The sequence below is a fragment of the Sinocyclocheilus anshuiensis genome, unplaced genomic scaffold (assembly GCF_001515605.1).
Source record: "Sinocyclocheilus anshuiensis isolate Anshui unplaced genomic scaffold, SAMN03320099.WGS_v1.1 scaffold1115, whole genome shotgun sequence".
NCBI lineage: Eukaryota > Metazoa > Chordata > Actinopteri > Cypriniformes > Cyprinidae > Sinocyclocheilus > Sinocyclocheilus anshuiensis.
This window is the reverse complement of record NW_015547735.1, coordinates 438,726-462,250: the sequence shown is the minus strand read 5'-3', so window position 1 is coordinate 462,250 and position 23,525 is coordinate 438,726. Positions and strand designations below refer to the sequence as shown.

At 37.7% G+C, this 23,525-nt stretch overlaps 1 protein-coding gene across 1 annotated transcript in view; it reads right to left on the bottom strand.

The window, feature by feature from the left end:
- LOC107704381 (MAM domain-containing glycosylphosphatidylinositol anchor protein 2-like) overlaps positions 1-23,525 on the bottom strand; it is a 197,750-nt gene that overhangs the window by 81,218 nt on the left and 93,007 nt on the right. The window contains exons 5-6 of the mRNA XM_016507297.1: positions 17,560-17,692; positions 16,124-16,393 (exon numbers count right to left, since the gene is read on the bottom strand). Coding sequence (XP_016362783.1) covers positions 16,124-16,393; positions 17,560-17,692 — 403 coding nt within the window. The remainder of the gene's footprint in view (positions 1-16,123; positions 16,394-17,559; positions 17,693-23,525) is intronic.

Genomic DNA, 23,525 nt, shown 5'->3' with positions numbered 1-23,525 from the left:
AATTTTGTTATTTAAAATAAAAAAAAAAAAAAAAAAAAAAAAAAATATATATATATATATATTTCTCATTTTGATTTATTTTAACTTGGTGTACTGAAATAACTACAACTAAAAAAGTAATCTAAAAATAATAAAGGCTGCATCATTTTACATGAATCCTTTAATTCAGAGATTTAAGTTCAAGTTTAGATATTAATTAGTGGCGTTTGTGAGCATCATCACTATATATATAATGACTGTGACATTTTCCTCTTCTGCTGATGTCATCGAAGCCGAGTGGGAGGGGAAAAATAACCAATTAACCAATAATACTGCAGCTTAACATTCTCCATTCAATCAAATCCTGTCAAAGCCTCACTGCACACTCTCTGTTTCTCGTTACAGAAGTTCAGTGTAGTTTGATGTTGTTTTTAAGCAGAGTTTCTGAATCTGACGTGATGGAAATAAAAATGAGCTGCTCATTAAGAGGCTCATTAGAAGATGGTCGTCTGGAAAGACAAACGCTTGAATAGACGGTGGTTTGTGGCGTTTCAGATCCTCCTCTCCTCTTATTCAGCATGCAGACTGTTTACAGCTGAATTTTATCTGGCAAATGAAAGAGCAGTCGGAGCGTTTTATTTTCTCCCACACGACATTATCAGGCTAAACCGAGGAGGAGAACGTGAAGAACATGAAGAAAGCAGAAACAAAAGACTCAAATACAGCAAACTGAAAGAGCAGCAAATCACGGACGGAGATGCTCAGCATCAGATTTATGAAAGATTAGAGTCACCTTGTGCCGCATCTGACGTCTGAATCATATCGACACAGGTCTGACCAGAGATGCACACTATCATACAATAAACGCAATTAAAAATAATAAAGCTATATATACTGTATATATAACCAGGGCCTAAAATTAACACTCGCCAAACGCCAAATGCGAGTAAAAATCGGCTTTGGCGAGTATATGAAACTGTGTCAGTCGCCAGATGGCCGGTAACATTTTTATAAATTCTAACAGTGCAATGTAGTGAGAACATAAACGTGAACAAAAGTGAACGACACCCGTACAGTTGACAGTGCTGCTTCATCACAAAAGTTTAAGCCTTTGCAATGTAAATATTCAAGAGCTAGAACACACGAAAGGACACGCATTACTCACGCGCTGTGTGGGAAGCTTAAACATCCGAAACCCCGGCCTGAAAACCTTGTCTTGAGCTCTGCTTCCTTCCTGCACTTGAACGGACAAATTCACACAAAATGATGTAAAAATGCCCGTCTCGGTGAGTATCCTAGTAAAGTAGTTGGTTCTTAAGTGAACATGAACAGCTGAGAAAGAAACCAGACATGAACCGCGCGCGACGCAATGTTTCAAAAGACAATAGAACCCATTATAATCAGTGATATTGTCTACACAGGATGCGGTGCGGCACGACACGACAAATCGCCGAAAGTAAACGGATTCCCCGTTCTATTTCTGAAATAGTCCAAGCACTTTGCAATGGCTGCTTTGTCACATCCAGGGTTGACAACTTGTAGACAAGGTGTTAAAGTGATAGACACAGAATTCCAATAATCCTGCTGTTGTCTGCATTTTTAATGTTGATCAAAGAAAATAGGACAAAGAAAAAAACAATCACACAATTGAACTTTAAAAAATATATAAAGTCTATAGTGTTATTTGATTGGCATAATTTATTAAATTTTTGTAGGCTACCTGAAACTCACTGTTAGACCTGCCTGAAATGCCCTGTTCCATTTGTATCTTTGTTGTATAGTAGGCTATTTTGTGCTATTGCTTGTAATTTGATTTGCTCTTATTTTACAACTGACTATTTACTAGTCTTTAAAAATGTAGCCTATTAAATTTATATTGGTTAAGCTAGTAGCAGGTATTGAAACTGGAATCAAGGATTGTGATTTTTTGCTATTATCTAAAATTTTGGTGTCATAACATGCCTGTTTTTTTCCGTAGCTGGTAAAAAATATTTCTGGCCGGTAAATTTCCTTAAGTCACCGGCCAATGGCAGGTCTGGCAAAAAGCTTGTTTTAGGCCCTGTATATAACTGAAAATATAAATATAAAAGCTGACAGAAATAAATACGTTAAAGTAATAAATTTACTAAAACTGAAAAAAAAAAAAGCTAAACTGAAATACAGAAAAAAACTACAAAAGCACATGACAAAATGACTAAAAATTTAAATGACAAGTGAAAATATAAAAATAAAAATAAAAGCTAATTGCAATAAATATATTAAGTACTAAATTTACTAAAAAACTAAAACTAAAATACAAATAAAGCTAATTAGAAATATAAAAAATAAAAGCTGTTTGAAATAAATAGTTTAAAGTATCAAATTTACTTAAATTAAAAATGAACTAAAAATAAAGTAAAACAGAAATATATGAAAGAACAAAAATAAAAATTACAAAAGCACACAATAAAATTGACAACTGAAAATGCAATAAAAAGGGTTAAGTAATAAATTTACTAAAACTGAAACTGAAAAACAAATAAAGCTAAACAAAAAATTATAAAAAATACATAAAAATGGCACATAAAATGACTAAAACTTAAAATGAAAACGACAAATGAAAATGTAAAAATAAAAGCTAATTGAAATAAATAGGTTACCGTTGAAGTAATACATTTACTAAAATTGAAAAAAAAAAAAATAAAGGTAACATAAATACAAAAAAATAAAAATAAAAATGAGAAAAGCACAAAAATGTCTAAAACTTGAAATTAAAAATAAAAATAAACAAAAATAGCTAATTGGAAATATGAATTAATATATTAATAATAGTAAAATATTTGACATGCATGTCACTGAAGCTCAGCAATCAGACACAAGCTTCTCTATCATCAGTTCATCAAACGCTGCTTCATCACGTCATGAGGCTCGAGATTAAGCAGAAACACCTGCTGACCGTCTTCATTAAAAACACGCTGACCTTTCAGATCAGACGCGACACACAGACGACCGCGACGCGATGGTGCCCCCCGCCTGAGAGAGGAGGTCCTTCCTGACGGGACTCTTCCATGGAGAGCCGTAAAGAAGGGACACCAGGTCCGAGAACCATACTCAGCCCGGCCAAAACGGGGCCAGTAGCAGTAGACGAACCACGTCCCGGCATACTCTCTCCAGAACTCCTGGGAGCAGAGCGATCGGGGGAAAGGCGTACAGACGAAGCCTCGGCCAAGTCTGTATCATAGCGTCCAGTCCGAGAGGAGCTGGATGATTCAAAGAGAACCAGAGGGGACAGTGCGATGTCTCCTGAGTCACAAACAGATCCACCTGAGCCTGGCCAAAAACTCTCCAAATCTGCTTCACCACCTCGGGGTGAAGCCTCCATTCCCCGGGCCTCGGCCCCTGCCTCGACAGGACGTCTGCTCCCATATTGAGATGCCCAGGGATATCAACTACTCTCAGTGAGAGAAGTTTCCCCTGGGACCACATAAGAATCTGGTGCACCAGCCTTTAAAGGGGGCGCGAACGCAGACCTCCCTGGTGGTTGATGTAAGGGACCACCGCTGTGTTGTCGGTGCGCACCAACACATGACGATCTCTTAGGTCTGGGAGAAAGTGTTTCAATGCTAAAAACACGGCCAGCATCTCCAGGCAGTTGATGTGCCGCGTAAGATGGCGGCCGCTCCACAGACCGCGGGCTGGATGGCCACTCATGACCGCTCCCCAACCAGTGAGGGGTGCATCCGTCGCTAGCGTTATGCAGCGACAAGGAGCTCCCAGCACCGGGTCCTGAGACAAGAACCAAGGCTTCCTCCACATGTCTAAGGCACGTAGGCATCACAGCGTGAACTTGATCATGTGAAGCGGAATTCCCCTCGGGGAAAACCCATTGGTCTTGAGCCACCACTGAAGGGGTCTCATGTACAGCAGACCAAAAAGTATCAGGTTGGACACAGCTGCAATCAGACCCAGCAGTTCTTGAAACTGCTTGACAGTAAGTGACCGGCCTTCTCTCACTCTCGAGACTGTCGTGAGGATCGAACTGATCCGAGCAGGAGACAACTGTGCCTACATCAAGGTCGAATCCCACACCACGCCCAGATAAGTGGTTCTCTTTACTGGAGAAAGCACACTTTTCTTGGCCTTTAGTCTTAACCCCAGCACTTTCATATGGGCGAGAACAACATCTTGAACTGCCGTCTGCTCCGATTGAGCTAATATCAACCAATCGTCGATTTAGTTCAGTATGCGGATGCCCTGGAGTCAAAGCAGAGCCAGAGCAGCATCCACACATTTGGTGAAAGTGTGGGGTGAGAGTGCAAGGCCGAACGGAAGAACCTGATATTGGTAACCTTTGCCCCCAAGAGCAAACCTCAGGAAATTCCTGTGTTGGGGAAGGCCTGATCTGAGATCTGATCTGAGATCTGAGACCAGACCTGATCTGAGACACAACCTGTTTGGGTGTGAGCATCCTGAACTTCAGTCTCAAGACTGAGCGGTTCAACTGACACAGATCTAAAATAGGACGCAACCCCCCATCCTTCTTTGGAACTATGAAGTACCGGCTGTAGAACCCGTACTCTCTGTCACGAGGAGGGACCATCTCGATGGCCTCCTTCCACAAGAGAGTGTTTACTTCCTGTTCCATTACCAGAACCTGCTCGGGGCCCACCAGAGTGGGAAGTACCCCGTTGAAACGAGGCGGCGAATTGAATTCTGTAGCCTCTTTCTACAGTGTGCAGGACCCATTGAGACACATTTGACAGAAAGCTTCCACACTGCCAAATAGTCTACTAAGGTAATCAGTCTCTCGAGACTGACCTCTGGTGTAATCAGAGCGGCTAACTTGGTGCCCTGAAGCGGTGGACCGGCAGGGGACGGTTGAACTAGCTGCTCTAGAGACTTCCTTGGAGGTAGCGCTAGGAACCGCTACGTTTCTGGGCGGATACTGTGAGTAGCGCTCGCTGAAGACCGCTGCGCCCTGAAACACCGGCAGGGTTGACAGATCGATCTTCTGAGGGCACTGAGAAGAGACGGGCACCGTATGATAAGGTGTACACCGCTCTTCCTCAGAGGGGTCTGCCCTCAGAAGCCCTGGGACATAACCGTCAGGGCTTCTTTTTCGAGGTCTTCCTAGTCAGAAGAACGGCCCGCAGATTCGGCTTCGACTTAGAAGTCCCCGACTTAGAGCGCCGCTGGGGCTCTTGCTTCCGTTACGGGGGAGCACGAGAGGCGACGCTCTGTTTCTGCTGGTCCCAGTATGAGGAGCCAGCACACGGGTGGGGCTGCTCCTGCCCAGCAGCCCCGGGAGCTAGAAACCGGTGGGGGAGGAACCGCTGGAACGCCACCGCCTGTTTACGAGCCTCCTGAAACCTGTCGATGACCGAGTTGACAGCATCGCCGAACAGGCCAGAAGGTGCAAGCGGGGCATCCAGGAGGAAGACCCAGTCCTTCTCCTTAATCTCAGACAGGGTCAACCACAAATGCCTCTCTGCGGCCACCAAGGCTGCCATAGACCGCACTATTGCTCTGGCAGTCTCTTTAGTGGCGCATAGAGACAAGTCAGCGGTGCGCCAGAGCTCGGTGATGTCCTCGGACTTCGCCTCCTCCCCCTCATCTAGCTCCTTCAGCAGGTCAGCCTGGTATGCCTGTAACACCGCCATGGTGTGCAGGCAAGCACCAGCCTGACCCGCTGCTGTGTAGCCTTTGCCCACCAGCGCTGAGGTGATCCGTAGCAGCTTGGAGGGCAATGCCGGGGCCTTCAGAGATGATGCTGTGCCGGGAGACAGATAGCCCACGAGCGTCTGTTCAACCCGAGGCATCGCTCTGTACCCGTGATCCCTCAGCCCCACCACATTTGCATAGTGGCTGGATGAGGGGTGAATGGTCTCGCCCACGATCTCGACACCTCCGTATGGAGATCGGGGAAGAAAGGGAGGCCCCGGCATGGAGGTAGTGGCCTAGGACGCAGAAAGCATTCATCCAGCTTACTCTTCTGCGGTTCAGCCTGTTTCTTGGCGGGCCAATCGATGCTTAACTTGGCCACAGCACGAGTTACTACCTCCAATAGCTCCTCATACTGGGGAGACTGAGGGGGCGAATCCTCAGCCTCATCGATACCTTCCAAGTCAACCTCATCGGAGGAAGACATGTGGAGCATCGAGCCCTCTCCCCGGGGGAAGAAACCGCAGTGCGGGCTTCCGATCCATGAGAGAGAGAGCGCTGGATCTGGTGGGTGAGGAAGAAGAAAGGGACTCGCCCCTCTCCATTCCCTCCGCCAGATCCATTTGCGATCCCCATGGCAGCAACCGCCGCTCTGCCTCGGCAGAAGCGGGGCCGGCACCGCGAGGAACGCTAGTGAAGGCTCCCTTCTCAAAGAGAACCTTCCGGGAGCGAAGAGTGCCCTGCCAGAGCTGCTCACAGTACAGGCAGTCAGCTCCCTCGAGAGCTGACGCTGCATGCTTCGCTCCCAAACAAACAACACATAAACTGTGTGTATCCCCACCCGTAATATAGCGCGGGCAGGGAGGAACACACAGTCTACAATGTTGCTTGTTCTTGCCCTTAGTTTTGTCTTTGGCTTTTGGCATAATGCTTTGCAAAGAACAGACAACAATAAATAGGACTGACACACATAGAGCGCTTGCTGAATGACAGAAAGCTGCCACTGTTTCCACCGCAGGTGCTTTTAAGCTTCCTGGTCTCTACGTCACCCCGCCCGTGACGCTTCGCCCATCCATTGGACTGATTACAGCCAAAACTCATGTTATTACCAATAAGAAAAACAACATGTGTGTGAATCTCACAAAACTGACAAGAACCTGTATGGTGCACATTTTACAGCTAAAAACTAGACTAATTGATTGATTTAGCAAATAATGTTTGGATTATTTATTTATTTACGTAAAAATACTTGAAATAGTTTAATTAGACATTTTATAAATATATACTTCAAATAGATTTTTTTTTTTTACTTTTGTCAATGTATTTGTCACTTTGGAACAATTTAATGCTTCCTTGATTAAAGAAAATATATATTTTTAATTAACTTAATTTGTACCTTTTCATTTGTGGTACATATATGTGATTGCTGTTTTTAATGATTCATAAATGAAAAAATTACAAAATTAAAAATTAAAACAGAAATTTAACTTTTGTATTTCACTCTATTTGCGGTCTTATTTATAAATTGAATGCATAATTGATGAATAAAAGTAATGATTTATTATTTAAACAATTAAAAATAATTAAAAAATATTTTTTTGTATTAATGTAATGCATCCTTGTTGAATAAAAGCAATAATTTATTATTTAAACAATTAAACCGATATTAAACTGAAAACACTATTTATATACAGTATATACAGTATATATATATATATATATATATATATATATATACACACACACACACACATACACACACACACACACAAACACGCACAATTAAAATGTATAATTAAGTACTTATACATCATGTTAGTATTTCTAATGCCTTACTTTGCAATGAAGAAAATGTAATAAGTATAGTCAAGAACAATGAATGAAAAGAAAGAAATATCACAAAACTGTCCAACCGCATTACAATAATGCGCTATATATTCTCACCACTGGAGCTCAAAATGAAAAATCTTTCATGTTCATGTTGTAGATCTACAGCGCAGCTCAAGTCAGACATTCATGGAATAAATTCATGAGTGAACATTATTATTCATTATAGGATCCACCGTGTGACGAGCCGCATAACAGATCTCAAATACACTCAATGAAACGTGTTTCCAGCTGCAGATGCTCTCTATATCTATACTTGCCATACTCCATTAAGAACTCACGTAATTCAACACAAACAATCTATATTGTGTGGATATAAACAGAATAAACCATCGTTCCATTAGCAAAGATTGATGGATATTTTTCCAACAGAACAACCTTGGCATGTCAAAAAAATATTTTTTTAATTATTTTTTAATTATTGTTTTCATTATCATTAATAAAAATTATGAAAATACTATAAAATATTATTAATATTATAAATTATTATAACTATAATAAAATATTTTTTAATTTATGTAAAAAAACTAATATAATAACTAATATAAATAAATAATACATGATGAATAATAATAAATAATTAAATAATAAACAATATAATGTCTTTCATATGAACTGTTAAGATGTTTTGGATAATGGTTAGCTTTTATTTAATTGACAAAAGTACAACGAAAAGATTTCCAAAGTTTTCACTGACCAACGTAAATGTGTTTTATAAATATTAACAACTTTAGATTTTGATGGCTGCAACACACTCCAAAAAAGTTGCGACAGAGGCACGTTTAACACTGTGTCACATCAACTTTCCTTTTAATTACAATGTTTAATTGTTTGGGAATTGAGAATACTAATTGTTAAAGTTTTGCAAGCTAAATTTTTGTCCAGTCTCGCTTGATACAAGACTTCAGAAGCTCAGCAGTCTGTGATCGTCGTTGTCTGATTCTCCTTTTCATGACTGGTCATACATGTTCAATAGGAGACAGATCTGGACTGATCTAACACATTCACTCTGAGTCTACGAAACCACGCTGTTGTAGCGCATGCAGAATGAGCTGGCATTGTCTTGATCTAATAACCATGGACCTCCCAATGCAGAATGAGAGCTGGCATTGTTTTGATCTAATAACCATGGACTTCCCATGAAAGACATCATCTTGATGGCAGTATATATCTCTGTACAATCCCAGTATATGCTCCATGTTAATAGTACCTTCACACATAAACCAGCCACTCCTGCTGTTTGCACTGATGCACTCATATACCATGACAGACGTCTGCTTCTGCTTCTGTCGCTGATGAAAGTCTGGATGCTCCCTTTGGTCTTTGGGAAAGTCTGGATGTTCCCTTTGGTCTTTGGGACTGAGAACTCGAAATCCATTTTTCCCGGAAACAAGTTGAAATGTGGACTCATCTGAGCACAGCACACATTTTCACTGTGTTTTTGACGATCTGAGATGAGCTCTGGCCCAGAGAGCCCGGCAGCATCACTGCATAGAATTGATGTATAGCTTTCTCTTAGAGTAACAGAGATTCAAGTAGCATTTCTTGATGCAGCAGCAGACTGTGGTAAATGACAGTGGCTTTCAGAAGTGCTCTTGAGCCCATGCGGCTATATTTAACACTGCAGCATGACGGTTTCTTATGCAATGCCATCTGAGGGCTCAAAGGTCAAGCACATTCAACTGAGGCCTTGCTAAATGACAGTGGTTTTCTGAAGTACTCCTGAGCCCATGTGGCTATATTTAACACTGCAGCATGACGGTTTCTTATGCAATGCCATCTGAGGGCTCAAAGGTCAAGCACATTCACCCGAGGTTTCCTGCCTTGCCCTACACAGACTGAGATTTCTCTGGATTCCCTGAATCGTTTCACAATATTATGTATGGTACTTGGTGAAAGACCTAAATTCTTTGCAATTTTGCATTGCGAAATGTGATTTTTGTTTTGTTTGACACTTCTCTCATGAAATTTGGCACAAAGTGATGAGCCGTGATCCAGCTTTGCTTACAAAGACTGAGATGCTCCTTTTATACCCAAACATGATATCTTGACCTGTTACCAATTCACCTGCTTACTGTGAGCTGTTTCACAACAGTTTAACGTGGATATTCTATAACCTTTTCAGTTTTATTTTGCCTCTGTCCCAACTTTTTTGGAGTGTGTTGCAGCCGTCAAAAACAAAATGTGTTCATATTTACAAAATGCATTTACGTTGGTAAGTGAAAACTTTGGAAATCTTTTCTTTGTACTTTTGTCAATTAAATAAAAGTTAAAGATAATTAACAAATCACAGATTCTTGATTTTATTGCATTTTACAAAGCGTCCCAACTTTTCTGGAATTGGGGTTGTAAGACCTTTTCGTTAGCTTAAATAAAAAAAATAAAAATAAATAAAAGCGAAATTAAAATATTTTCATAAGCTGAAATAAAACTAAAACTAAATTAAACTAAATTAAAATCTTTTAATTAACTGCAATCAAAATAAAACAGAACTGGGAAAACTGAAAGTAAGATATATATTTTCAATATACAGCGGGTAAAATAAGTATTGAACACGTCACCATTTTTCTCAGTAAATATATTTCTAAAGGTGCTGTTGACATTAAATGTTCACCAGATGTCGGTAACAACCCAAGTAATCCATACATACAAAGAAAACAACACAAATACGTTCAGAAATTAAGTTCTGTGTAATAAAGTAGAATGACACAGGGGAAAAGTATTGAACACATGAAGAAAGGGAGGTGCAAAAAGGCATGGAAAGCCAAGACACCAGCTGAAATCTACCAGCAATTAAAGCAATCCTGCCCCTCGTCAGTGGAAATTAATTTTAGCTGGTTCAGTACCAACTGATGGCCTATAAAAAGGTGTCTCATGACCAACGTGTCACACAAGAAACATTTCATGATGGGTAAAAGCAAAGCGCTTTCTCAAGACCTTCGCAACCTTATTGTTGCAAAACATACTGCTGGCATTGGTTACAGAAGGATTTCTATACTTCTGAATGTTCCAGTGAGCACTGCTGGGGCCATAATCCGGAAGAGGAAAGAACATCATTTCACCATAAATCGGCCATGACCAGGTGCTCCTCGCACGATTTCTGACAGAGGAGTGAAAATAATTATCAGAAGAGTTGTCTAAGAGCCAAGGACCACTTGTGGAGAGCTTCAGAAAGATCTGGAATCAGCATGTACAATTGTTTCAAAGAAAATAATAAGTAATGCACTCAATGCATGCTCACCACGCAAGACTCCATTGCTGAAGAAAAAGCATGTTGAAGCTTGTTTAAAGTTTGCTACACCACATTTAGACAAGCCTGTGAAATACATGGAGAATATAGTCTGATTCGATGAGACCAAAATGTAACTCTTCGGATGCCATGTTTGGCTCCATGTTTGGAGGTCAAATGGCACATCACCCCAAAACATCATGGTGTGGCGCTGGAAAAATTAATATAATTGGAAAGGGGATGAATATTATATGATATATAATAGGATGAATGGAAAAATGTACCGAGACATTCTTGATAAAAAACTGCTGCCATCCACCAAGATGATGAAGATGAAACAAGGCTGGACATTTCAGTAAGACAATGATCCCAAACACAGCCAAGGAAACTCTCGATTGGTTTCAGAGAAAGAAAGTAAAGCTGCTATAATGGCCAGCCAATCACCTGACTTGAATCCAATAGAAAATCTATGGAAAAAACTAAAGATCAGAGTTCATAGAAGAGGCCCACAGAAGCTTCGATATTTAAAGACTGTTTGTGTGGAAGAATGGGTCAAAATCACACCTGCGCAATGCATGCCACTAGTTTCTCCAGACAGCTGTCATTACTAACAAAGGCTTTTGTATGAAGTATTAAATACCTTTCAGTATGCATGTTCAATACCTTTTCCCTGGGTCATTCCATTTTATCATTCCATTCCATTTATTTATTATTTTCCCATGTTACAAAATCAGCATTCTTCCATCTTAGAAACATTGCCAAGTTACGAAACATGTTACCTGTTTCTGATGCAGAAAAGCTAGTTCATGCATTCATGACCTCTAGAAACAGCACCTTTAGAAATATATTTACTGAGAAAAATGGTGAAGTGTTCAATACTTATTTTACCTGCTGTATAGTGTTATAAAATCTGAAACCTTTACAAACGGCCTGCAATAAATATGAAATTATGACCAGAGAACAATAACAACAGACTGTGTAGAGAAATATGAACCTTTTTAAGTGATAAAGTGCAATATTGCATGAATGGCATCCCTAACATGAAAATAAAATAAATTAATTAATTTTAAATTAAAATAAAATAAATTAAATTAAAATAAATAAAAAAATCTAACAATAAAAAAAATTAAACAAAAACTAAACTAAGCTGCAAATATAAATTTGAAATAAAGCATAAATTAAAACTAAATAAAAAATATATTTTAAAAACAAAAATATAAACCTATAACAACTATCACAGACGTGGATCACGTGTGTTCAGCTGCACGTTTTAAACACAACGCTTTATATAAGAATACGAGCCAGAGTGCTTTGTGTTCACGTTTAAAGCAAATCACACTGCAGTTCACCATCCCAGTGTCTCAGAGACGCACGTGACTGGGGAGCGTTTATTACTCACTATAACGTGGATATTTTGTATGATTAGAGCTGTGAAAGAGTTCCTCTGGCTGATATCGTCTGCGGTCGTGTGCCTGTCCTTGTCGTGGGTAATGAGGCCGATCCTAACGAGTGTGTGACGGGACAGATGGAGGCTCTACCTGAGCTGTGACGTTACTCAAATAGACTCACCTGAGGAGGAACTGTTCCCACAGAGATTCACCTGACACACACACACTCACACAAACACACACACAAACACACACACGCACAAACACACACACGCATGCAGACACATACACACGCACACACAGAGACACACACACGCACGCACGCACGCACGCACGCACACACACACACACACACACGAAGAGCTCTGTGCGAAACGCTGCAAACTGACCCACTTTAAGAAAGCAGAGCGGATCCTTTAATCCAGAGCAGGATCATGATGGAGGGCTGTTGGCTTGCCAAGAGCATGCTGGGATACTGGAGGAACAGGCCAAAGCGTAAGCCATGGCAGTCTGTGGAGTAAAGCCTCCGTCTGCTGAACACAGAAGCGGCCTGACGAGGGCTTCTCAAGGACTAGTGTGACAAACAAACACACGCGTGTCTGTGTGTCCACTCATTAGGGAGCGACACTGCTGACTGATGAGTGTTCACAGCCAGAAACCACAAACATCTACAGCCTACATTACTCTGTTATCAGCTACTGTTTACTAAGCATTGGGGTGCATACGAGTACAAATTACAATCTTACACCGTGATCTTTTTTTTTTACAGTACAGGAAATTATACTAAACAACGTATTTATTTATTTATTTATTAATGGGAAATTGATGAAAATAAGAAGATAAATGTCACTATGCGAGAACAAAACTACAACTAAAAACAGGCTTGATTTTCTCTGCACAAAATACAATTACCTTTATTATTTTTTTGCATATAAATATGGCCTGATTTGACATATTTTTGAGCAGTACAACACATTCTATTAAAAAACTTTCTTTATAATTATATAACATAATATTTATTTATTTATACAAATTCTAACGAAAACTGCATTTGTAATGATATAGAAATATATTAATATATAACATAATATTTATGCATTTTATATTATTAATTAATTCAATAATTATAATGTTCCTAATCATAATTCCTAATGGTGATAAAAAAACAGGCTTTATTGTTCTTTGCACAAAATATGATTTGTTAAATGATTTTGCAGTGAAATACGACCTAAAATTTCTACAGTCATATTTTTGTCCATTACAACAATTTCTGCTAAAAATGTAATTTATAATTATATATAAATCTATTCACATCTAACATAACATTATTTATTATTTATTTATTTAAACAAAGTCTAATAACACTTAATTTGTAATATAAATATATTTAAATATAACAATATTTATTTATAAATATATTATATTGTTTATTAATTCAATAATTCTAACGGTCCTAATCATAATCATTAATGGTCATAAAAACAGGCTTCATTTTTTTTGCACAAAATATGATTGTTTATATTTTTCATATGATTGATATGACCTGAAAATCACAGTGATATTTTTGGCCAGTACAACAAATTCTACTAATTCTACTATAAATTCTACTGTATTTTTTACTTAACAGTATTCATTCATGTATACATTCTATTTTATTAATTTTATTTATTAATTTATTTATGCATTAAAGTAATGAGAATATAACAAGAAAATATTTAATTGTCATGAAACTAAATGTCACTATGAAAAAAAAAAATTGTGTGGTCCTAAAAATAGGTTTAATTTTCTTTGCACAAAATATGATTGATTTTTTCTTATCAATTCTGGGTGAAATATGGACTGAGAATATCTTCAGGCCATGTTTCATGAGATTCACCCAAATGACTTCATTGTAATGGTGCCTAATAATCATTTTGGCTGTAATGTGCCAAAAGCCAAAGGCAAAGGTATGAGATTTATGCAATTTAATTTATTTAAATAATTATTATTATTATTTTTTTTTTTCAAAATAGGCTTCAGTTTAATTGAACTGATAAATAACGATAGCTTATTTTTCTGGTGATTTTGGGGTGAAGTAAGGGCGGAAAGTGTCCTGAGAGTCTCTGATGATCTGACAGTAATGTCTCTGTAATAATGATTCGCTGTAATGGAGATGAATCTGATCGACATTCACATGCTAGCCTCCAGGAACAGCATCAGCTTCACAATTCACAGCAGAAGCTATTTAACATCACTCCTGAACATCAGACGCACAGACGGACGACTGAACAACTGAACAGCTCAGCAAACAGAGTGCATTTCATCTGCTGCTGGTCAAAAATCATTGTAGTCAATGGAGTTTTTGTTTGTTTGTTTGAAAGATTCGTTGCTACAAAAGATGAATGATTCGCAAATGAATCATACAGAATGATTTGCAAAATGGTTTAAATGATTAATTAACACAAACAGACTATTAAGAATGATTTGCAAATGAATAATTCAGAATGATCAGTGAAGCGACTGAACAATTTGTTAGCACAAACTCACTACAAAGAAGAACTCACAAGTGAATCATATGTGGTTTGAACAATTCATTCATAGAAACTGACTAAAAAGAATGATTTGCACAAGTGAATCATATGTGGTTCCAACGATTCATCAATGCAAACTGACTAAAAAACGACTCACAAATTAATCATAAGTGGTTTGAATGATTCATTAACATAAACTGACGGACACGAACCGGCTAAAGAACGATTCCCAAATGAATCATTAGCATGGCGTTATTTGAATGACAAATTTCGAGAGCGCATTATTGTAGCGCGAAAGCACATAAATATAATGCGCGTAATATAATATAAACTGGTTATTGTACTTTGTTTTACTAGGTCCACTTTATCTCTTTTATGTTTGTATTTTGTTCTTTTCTGTGAATGCACACATGCATCTCTCTGTAAGATACTTTGTAAACACTGTTTTAAAAGGTGCTATATAAATAAAGCTTTAACCAATCAGACCTCCACGACTGACCGATGAAAATGCGTGAAATCTGATTGGCTGGGAGGGAAGTGAACCCGGAATTCTTTTGACAATCAAAGATGAATCTTTAATTTCTTTCCAGTTTAATAATATTTAGCAATGTTAATTAAATGTAGCCTATATTAGAAATGGCTAGGAATTGGGTGCTTGGATGATTTGTGCATATAACCTCTGTCTGTTCTGGTTGGTCTCTGAGCAATTTATCAATAACAACATATATTTATAAAAACAACATATTACAGTCTATGGCTCTAAAGACTTCATATAAAATATCAATATTATGTCATCATATGTCAGATACCTCAACTGAATTTAAAATCAATGCAATACATTCTCAGTTGGTATGATGACAATACTACGTAACAATTCCTATCAAATTGCAAAAATAGATGTAAATGATGCAAGATATGTTCACAATGTATGAAAACCCACGTCATTTTAGCTACACATTCAATGGCACTCTCCTCTAAAACAGTGAATATACAGTTATATATGACAGTTACATGTTATTACATGGTCTGTAAATGCATTAAACACATAGAATATAATATAATATAGTGTATGACAAATATGATAAATTCATTATAGTGTTATATTTGGTCTCTAAATCTTAAGTATCGGTTTAGGGAATATATATATATATAAGTATATATATATCCAAGTACACAATACATATATGACCACGAGAACTTCATATGCTTTTTTGTTTGTGTTTAGATACATCGTTCAGAGAGGTTTGACCAAACTGTCAAACTAGGTTATTTCCAAATCATCCAAGCACCCGATTAATTTCTAATGTTTGATTATTATGACTAAGTAGTAATAAATTGTAAAGAAATTACAGATCCATCTTTGAAATCTGATACAATAATGCGCTCTCGACATTTGTCATTAAAATAACGCCATAATTAGTGATGTGTGTGATTCACTGACACGGACCGGCTGCAGACTGATGGTCAGCTGAAGTGTAAATGGAGCGGACCTCGTACGATGATGGTGGTGGATTTCTTGGCCGGGTTTCCCACATTGTTGCTGGCGATGCAGCTGTAGACGCCGGTGTCCTCGGAGGCGATGGCGGGAAGCGTCAGAACCCCTTCCTTCATCAGGCTCTTCTCCGGCAGAGATCCGGAGCCGCTGGTCCAGGCCAGGCTCGGAGCCGGCTCTCCTGCGGTCGTGATGCAGACCAGAGACACCGTCTGGCCCGGATTCACCACGATCGGATCCTCCACCAGCAGCTTGATGGAGGCGGGAGCTGAGAAACACAGCAAACACTCAGGACTTTTATTTTCAAAGTGCAGGGTTATTGTCGCTAACTAAAACTATAATTAAAAAAGAAATAAAATAAATGTTAACTGAAATTAAATGAAGAACTAAAATTATTCTAAATAAACTAAACTATATAGACAATTATATAGAAAAACGGATAAAAATGAAAAAAAAAATTGCTAAAACTTTTACTAAAATAAAAGCGAAAAGAGAAAATATCAAATAAAATGCAATTCAAAACATTAAGAGAAATTAAAATAGTATAGTCACTGACATTTGTTATTAAAACTACTAAAATTGTTTCCTTTAACTGCAATAAAGCTATATATATATATATAAAAAAAAAAAAATAATAATAAGTTATTTCAGCTACTTGCCAAGGCAATATTTCTAAATTTCGTTTGGTTTAATTTGAAGTACTAAAATAAAACCAAAACGAATAAATAAACATAAATAAAAAACTATATAGACATAAAAAACTAATAAAAATGAGAAAACACACAAGGTTACTAAAACTTTAACTGAAATTAAATTGAAAACAGAAAATATTAAAAAATATATGTAATTCATAAAATTATCAAAAAATATGTTAGTAAGTTATTAGCCACTGATCTTTAGTTACTACTACGGTTTGCTACTAAAACTACTAAAATTGCTCTCTTTAACTGACATAAAGCTATATGAAGTAAAATTAAAAACAAAATAAAATACAATAAAATAAAAATCTAAAAAAGGAATTTCAACATACTTCAACAACATTTCTCATTGTCTTTCGGTTTAATTTGAAGTAGTAAAATAAAACGAACTAAAACTAATAAATAAAAACAAATAAAAATGATGTAGACATAAAAAAATAAAATAAAAATGGCAAAACACGCAACAAAGTTATTAAAAATTTAACCAAAATTAATGTGAAAAGTGAAAATTTTGCATTTTTAGTCCAATTTTGAATAAAAATTTTAAAACCTTCCATCAAATAAAGAGTGAATAAAAAATGTTTCACTGGAATTGGAAGGAACTGTGGATTCATTATTAAAAATCTATCAAAAATTGCTTCTGTAAAAAAAAAAAAAATAAAATAAAAAATAAAAAAATAAAATAAAATAAAATAAAATAAAATAAAATAAACAGCAGACTCTTTAAGAGCTTCACCAGTTTTATTGGTGAGTCTGAAGACGACTCTGCGGTCGGCGAGGCCGCACACGTTACTGACGGAGGCGATGCAGCTGTAGTTGGCGTAGTCCTTGGGTCTCAGGTTCTTCAGCTTCAAGATCTTGGTTTCCCCCTGGAGCTCAGAGCGACAGACAGAAAGACGTGTGCAAATGTGTGCTCCACAACACAGACATGCTGCAGGAGAATGATGCATTACACACACACCTCCTGTTAAACCATTATCACCGAATGCACTTTACACAACTTCTGCATGAACAATATCTGATGGAAACAACAACAACTGCTTAGTAACCTTAATATAGTCATTTTATCTGTTCGCATTTGATACATGAATCTTTAGCAATTTTGAAAACATTAAACCTGAGATGTGACGAGACATTTTGCTGTTTTGCATTTTAAACATATTATCCATAAGAATAAGAGCATTTAAAAAAAATAAAAAATAAAAACATTGTTTCCAAATAGTTGAGATTGGTAAAAAAAAAAATTATAATAAATAAAAAAATCTTATTCTTGTGCTTTTACTGTTCCTCTTTTTTCTTCATTATCCCCTTAAATCCATTGGAATACTATATATTAATAATTTATTCATATAATATTTTTATAATATATATGTTATACATAGCATTTTTAGTACATATTATTTATAACTTAATTATGAGATTTGTATTATATATTTCATAAATAATATGTTAATATTACATATTATCAATAATAATTTAATTATATTTTTATACTATATATTTTGTATATCACATTTTATATTCAAAATTATTATTATTAACAATTTAATTATATATTATATATTTTATAGATGCTATTTCTTATATATTAGTGCACTAAAAATTTAGGCCTACATTTATGATTTATGTATTTAAATTGCATATATAATTTCCATGCATCTGGATTACAGAGTTTACAAACTATTAAACTTAATGTGATGATGCATATTTGGCAGTCGTACATTAAAGAAACAGCTCAGATTTCTGTAATAGTATGTTAATACGCTCAATGTGTTTTAAACACACAATAACCAGGATGATATATTTATCATTAATAAATCCAATCTCATATATTTATCTAACTGAATATTGCTTGGAATTACAAGCCATTCTTTAATCATGTTAATTTTTTTTAAACTGAATACATTTAACTGTTTTCACAATGAACAGATTTATATTGATTCTAATAAATGCATTTAAAATAAATATTATTTAAATAAAGCCAAATAGATGCAAATAGTTAATAAACCATGCTCTGATTTTGGAGAGCTTTTTCTGCTTATGATCAAAATATATATTTTGTTCAATAAATATAGTTTATTTTAAGAATACAGGAAAATGTAACAATCCTGAAAGTTGTTTACACTGTTTGAAGGAGATCTGAGGCTTTACAGTGGTGACAAACATGATATTTTATTATATCTGATATGATAAATATTCAATTTCTAAATAGATTATAAAATATGATAAAAAAAAATGTAATATGATTGTTTCGTTATAAATATGGTGTTTATCTTTATATTGGACAACCAGGGTTATTACAGTTAACTAAAACTAAAACTGAAACAAAAATTAAAATCATTAAAAACATTTTCATTACTTTAGCAACATTTATCACTTTGATTTAGTTTAAATGTATGTACTAAAATAACTAAACATTAAAACTGAAATAAAAACTATATAGACAAATATGCATCACATTAGGTTTATTAGTTCCCTTTCATGGGAACTTCGAACTGTGTCCTCTAGGGGTCGCTATGGGGAATGCCTACTTGTGACGAGAACCGCTTAGAACGGTATTTTTAAAATCCATGTTATGGTAAGTGTGCACGTGAAGTCTCTGTACACTTTCTAAAATCCACATTGTGGTAAGTTCGCATGCTAGTACTCTGCATCCTTTTCTAAAATCCTGTACGGTAAGAGCTACGCACAGCAGCTTCGTGCTCTTTCTGAGTGGTTTAAAACCCCGGTTCCGCCTTGGGCACCACTTCACCTATGCATCCTCTGGATACCTACTTTAACAGGGTGTTGCTACTAGGGGTCTATTGAGACAGTTCCTTTAGCATATGCAGAGCGTGTGGTAGCCCCTGTGTGACAGGCCAAGACTAGTATGATTCTAGGCTCTTGGTCGTATTCCCTTAAAGTAATCTATTCCTGATTCCAAGCCTTGAGCTCTACCCCGGGCCCAGGAGTCTGGCCCTAACAGGTAAGATAACGTCACTGACAGCCGTCTAACGTCCCAGGGGCAACTCCCATAGCAATATGGTAGAGTTGGTACTTAGTGCTCATCATAGGTTTCTGGCATGTACTCCCCTCAGCATGGTGGCGTGGGTATACCGTTCCCCATAGCGACCCCTAGAGGACGCAGTTTGAAGTTCCCATGAAAGGGAACGTCTCAGGTTACTTATGTAACCATGGTTCCCTGAGTAGGGAACGAGACACTGCGTCCTCTAGGTTTCTTGCCATGCTTCGGACGCAAGCTTCAGACGAAGAAGTGAATGATGTGTAGCTCCCGGCGCCTAGTTATACTATAATTGCACCGGTAGTGACGTCATGGCTGTCGCCGGCCAACGTGTTGTTGGTGTTTTTTTCAATGTATGCTTCAGACACGGGTCACGACAAGGCGTTCCCCCATAGCGACCCCTAGAGGACGCAGTGTCTCGTTCTCTACTCAGGGAACCATGGTTACATAGGTAACCTGAGACGTTTGTTTATGTAAAAACGGTGTAATCCAAATGGATTGAAATTTTATATGCAATTCAAATACATAAATCCTAAATTTAGGCCTATTCCATCGGCTTCCACCGAGTTTTTTTTTTTTTACTTTTAGTAAAGCCATTTTTTAGTAGAATTTTTTTTTTTTGTATTTTAACTAATTGCAATTTTTATCATAATTATTGTAAATATGTCTATATTTTTATTTGACTGATTTACTTGTTTATGCTGTTATTATTATTATTATCAATATTATTATTTTAGTAAAATAAAATGAGAAATATTCCCTTGGGAACTTGTTGAATTAAAATAAGTTAGTTTTTCTTTTTATAATTTATTTTATTTTATTTTATTTCAAGTAATGAAATGTTTTTATGGTTGTATTATAAGTCAACTATAATAACCCTGCATTTGACAGATCAACAAGCGCTAAATCCTAATGTTTAAAATAAAAAAACTGCACGAACTTCCACTCATGACAGCAATCGCATGATATGATGAGTGTTTAATAAAGCGTGAGGAAAGCAGCGAAGGCGTGGCCGACAGCATTGATCATCATTAATCTGGATCTTATTTCGCTTCCACTGCAAATCCATTCAGCCGCTCCTCGTTTCAAAGTCAACCTTTGGAGTTTTAATTTTGTGGAAGCGATAGCGGCTTATCGCGTTCGACGCGCGTCACAGACGCAGGGGGTCTTTAGGACGGCGTCTTCAGACGGTTAGCAGACGCGGCGGCGCTTTGATGCCGATTATAACATCACACACTTTCATATTCCACTGACATATTCATACTCAACCTCCCCAACATCAGTCTATAGACTGACGACACCTCCTCGCCTGCGTCTGCCTGATATCAGTGCACAGAATAAAAACACACGAACCAGATCAGAGAGAAGAGTGTGTGTGTGTGTGTGTGTGTTATCGGATGGTGAGATCATTGAACACATATGTGGAATCTGTTCGATTGTTATGCAGTAAATGCAGCTTCACATGAACTCTTTGAATCGTGCGCTTGAAAACGCAACACACGCCAAACATCTCTGTACTTTTGTAAAGAGAAATCTGTGGTCAACAAAAGAGAAAAAAAGGAGTTTCCCTGTGTTTGTCTGCCAAAATAAAAGCTCTATGGTTTACTGTTTGAAAGCAAAACAAAATAAAAAATAAAGTAAATAAAAATAAACAAATAAATAAATAAATATGTACACTCTAAAACATGCTGGGTTAAAAGCAACCCAGCGCTGGGTAAATATTGGACAGAACACATGCTGGGTTACTTTGACTCAGCTAGCTGGGTTAAACGTTTTTACCCACCATGCTGGGTTGTTTAATTTATTGTTTAAAAATTATTATATTGCTGGCTTAAAATGGGCTGGAAATTTAAAATCACACACAGAATTACTATAGGCAACAGCAATAATCAAAAGATGAACATTTATTATTAAGCAAGAACACCCATGGACCAAATACAAGACAAATTGAATTTATTTGGGTCAAGAGGGCATAGTTTACAATATCACATACATTTAAACTCGTTTAACAAGCATTTTAGTAATAAAAAAGGCACATTTAAAAGTAGCTATTTAATTCAAGTGTATTCAACCGTTCTCTGTAACCGTTTTTTACCGAAATAGTGCTAATTATCGTGCTGGTCGCTGAAATCTGAGCCGATGAAGGGCTGCTGTTAGCCGGGGAACTGCGAACTTTAGACCGCGGCCTCGCGTTTCACTAGTGTCGCAAACATGAACACATCACTCCAATTCTCAGATCTCTACACTGGTTGCCGGTTCATCAGAGAATAGACTTCAAAATTCTACTCTTTGTTTATAAATCTTTACATAACCTAGCCCCTGTCTACCTCTCTGAACTCCTTAATTTATACACTCCATCTAGAAGCCTAAGATCTTGCGACCAGGCTTTGTTGGTAGTTCCACATGTTAGACTTAAGCAGGGGAGCGTGCATTTGCGGTGGCAGGGCCACGAATTTGGAATACCCTGCCTTTAGAAATGAGAATGGCCCCTTCTCTGGCTGTTTTTAAGTCCCTGCTAAAAACCTATTTGTTTTCCTTAGTGTACCGATTACTGTTATTTGGTAACTTTTTAAATGGGTTGTTCATATTTTTATCTGGTTTGCTTTCTGTGTATGCTTTTATAATTTTCTCTTCTGTAAAGCACTTTGGTCAGCCTAGTGGCTGTTGTAAATGTGCTATACAAATAAAATGAACTTGAACTTGAACTATAAGTGGTCCTCTGTACTGGAGAAAGCACACTTTTCTTGGCGTTAAGTCTTAACCCCAGCTCTTTCGTGTGAGCGAGAACGACAACTCGATGTCGAACCGCCATCCACTCAGACTGAGCTAATATCAACAATTCGTCGATGTGGTTGAGTCGTGAAAGTGTGGGGTGACTGACTCTAGACTCTGCGGAGTACGAGAAGTGAGTCCCCCAGAATGAGGGGCTGGAACATGGTAGGTTGGGACTGCTCCGCCCAGCAGCCCCTGCTGACCACCTCAACCTCCTCAGAGGAAGTGAGGTTAACGCGTGCTCTCACTCGAGAAATTTATATCCCAAGAGCCCCTGTATATCTAACTTCTCATAGTCAGACAAATACTTTATTTTATTCCTCAGAATTAAATGCAATCAAACAACCAGACGAGTAAATACGGTCTAGTGTAGTAAGATTCACATCAAAAACCGAAATGATGTAATATATGCGCTGCGCGCGAGCCATTCAGTCACACGAACAACATCAATCTCCTCAGAGAAAGAAGGCCGCAGCACTCACTCAGAGGGGGAAGAACCGTAGCGCAGGCTTCCAAGGCCCGAGAACGAGCTCTAGATCTAGCGAACACGGGTGGAGATAGGAAGAGCCGTCTCCAACCCATCTGCTAGATCATGTGCGATCTCCGCGATCTCAGTCGCCGCCTTGCCTCAGCAGCAGCGGGACCGCAATCGCAAGATCACAGGCATGGACAGTGTGTTCCCGACGAGAGCAGAGCGCTTAACAGCGGAAAAAGCACAATCCGCCCCCCGAGAGCCGACTGCACGAGCTCCGCTCCCTATTAATGCTGCTCATTATAATATCAGGCATAATATGCTTGTGTAACTGATGCTTGTGCAACTGGCGAGCTCTTTGATGCCCTCCGTATCAATCTCCTCTGAGAAAAACAGGCGGAGCGTCGCGCCCTCTCCCCGGTGGGCAGCGCGGGCTTCCGAAACCCCGAGAGCGGGC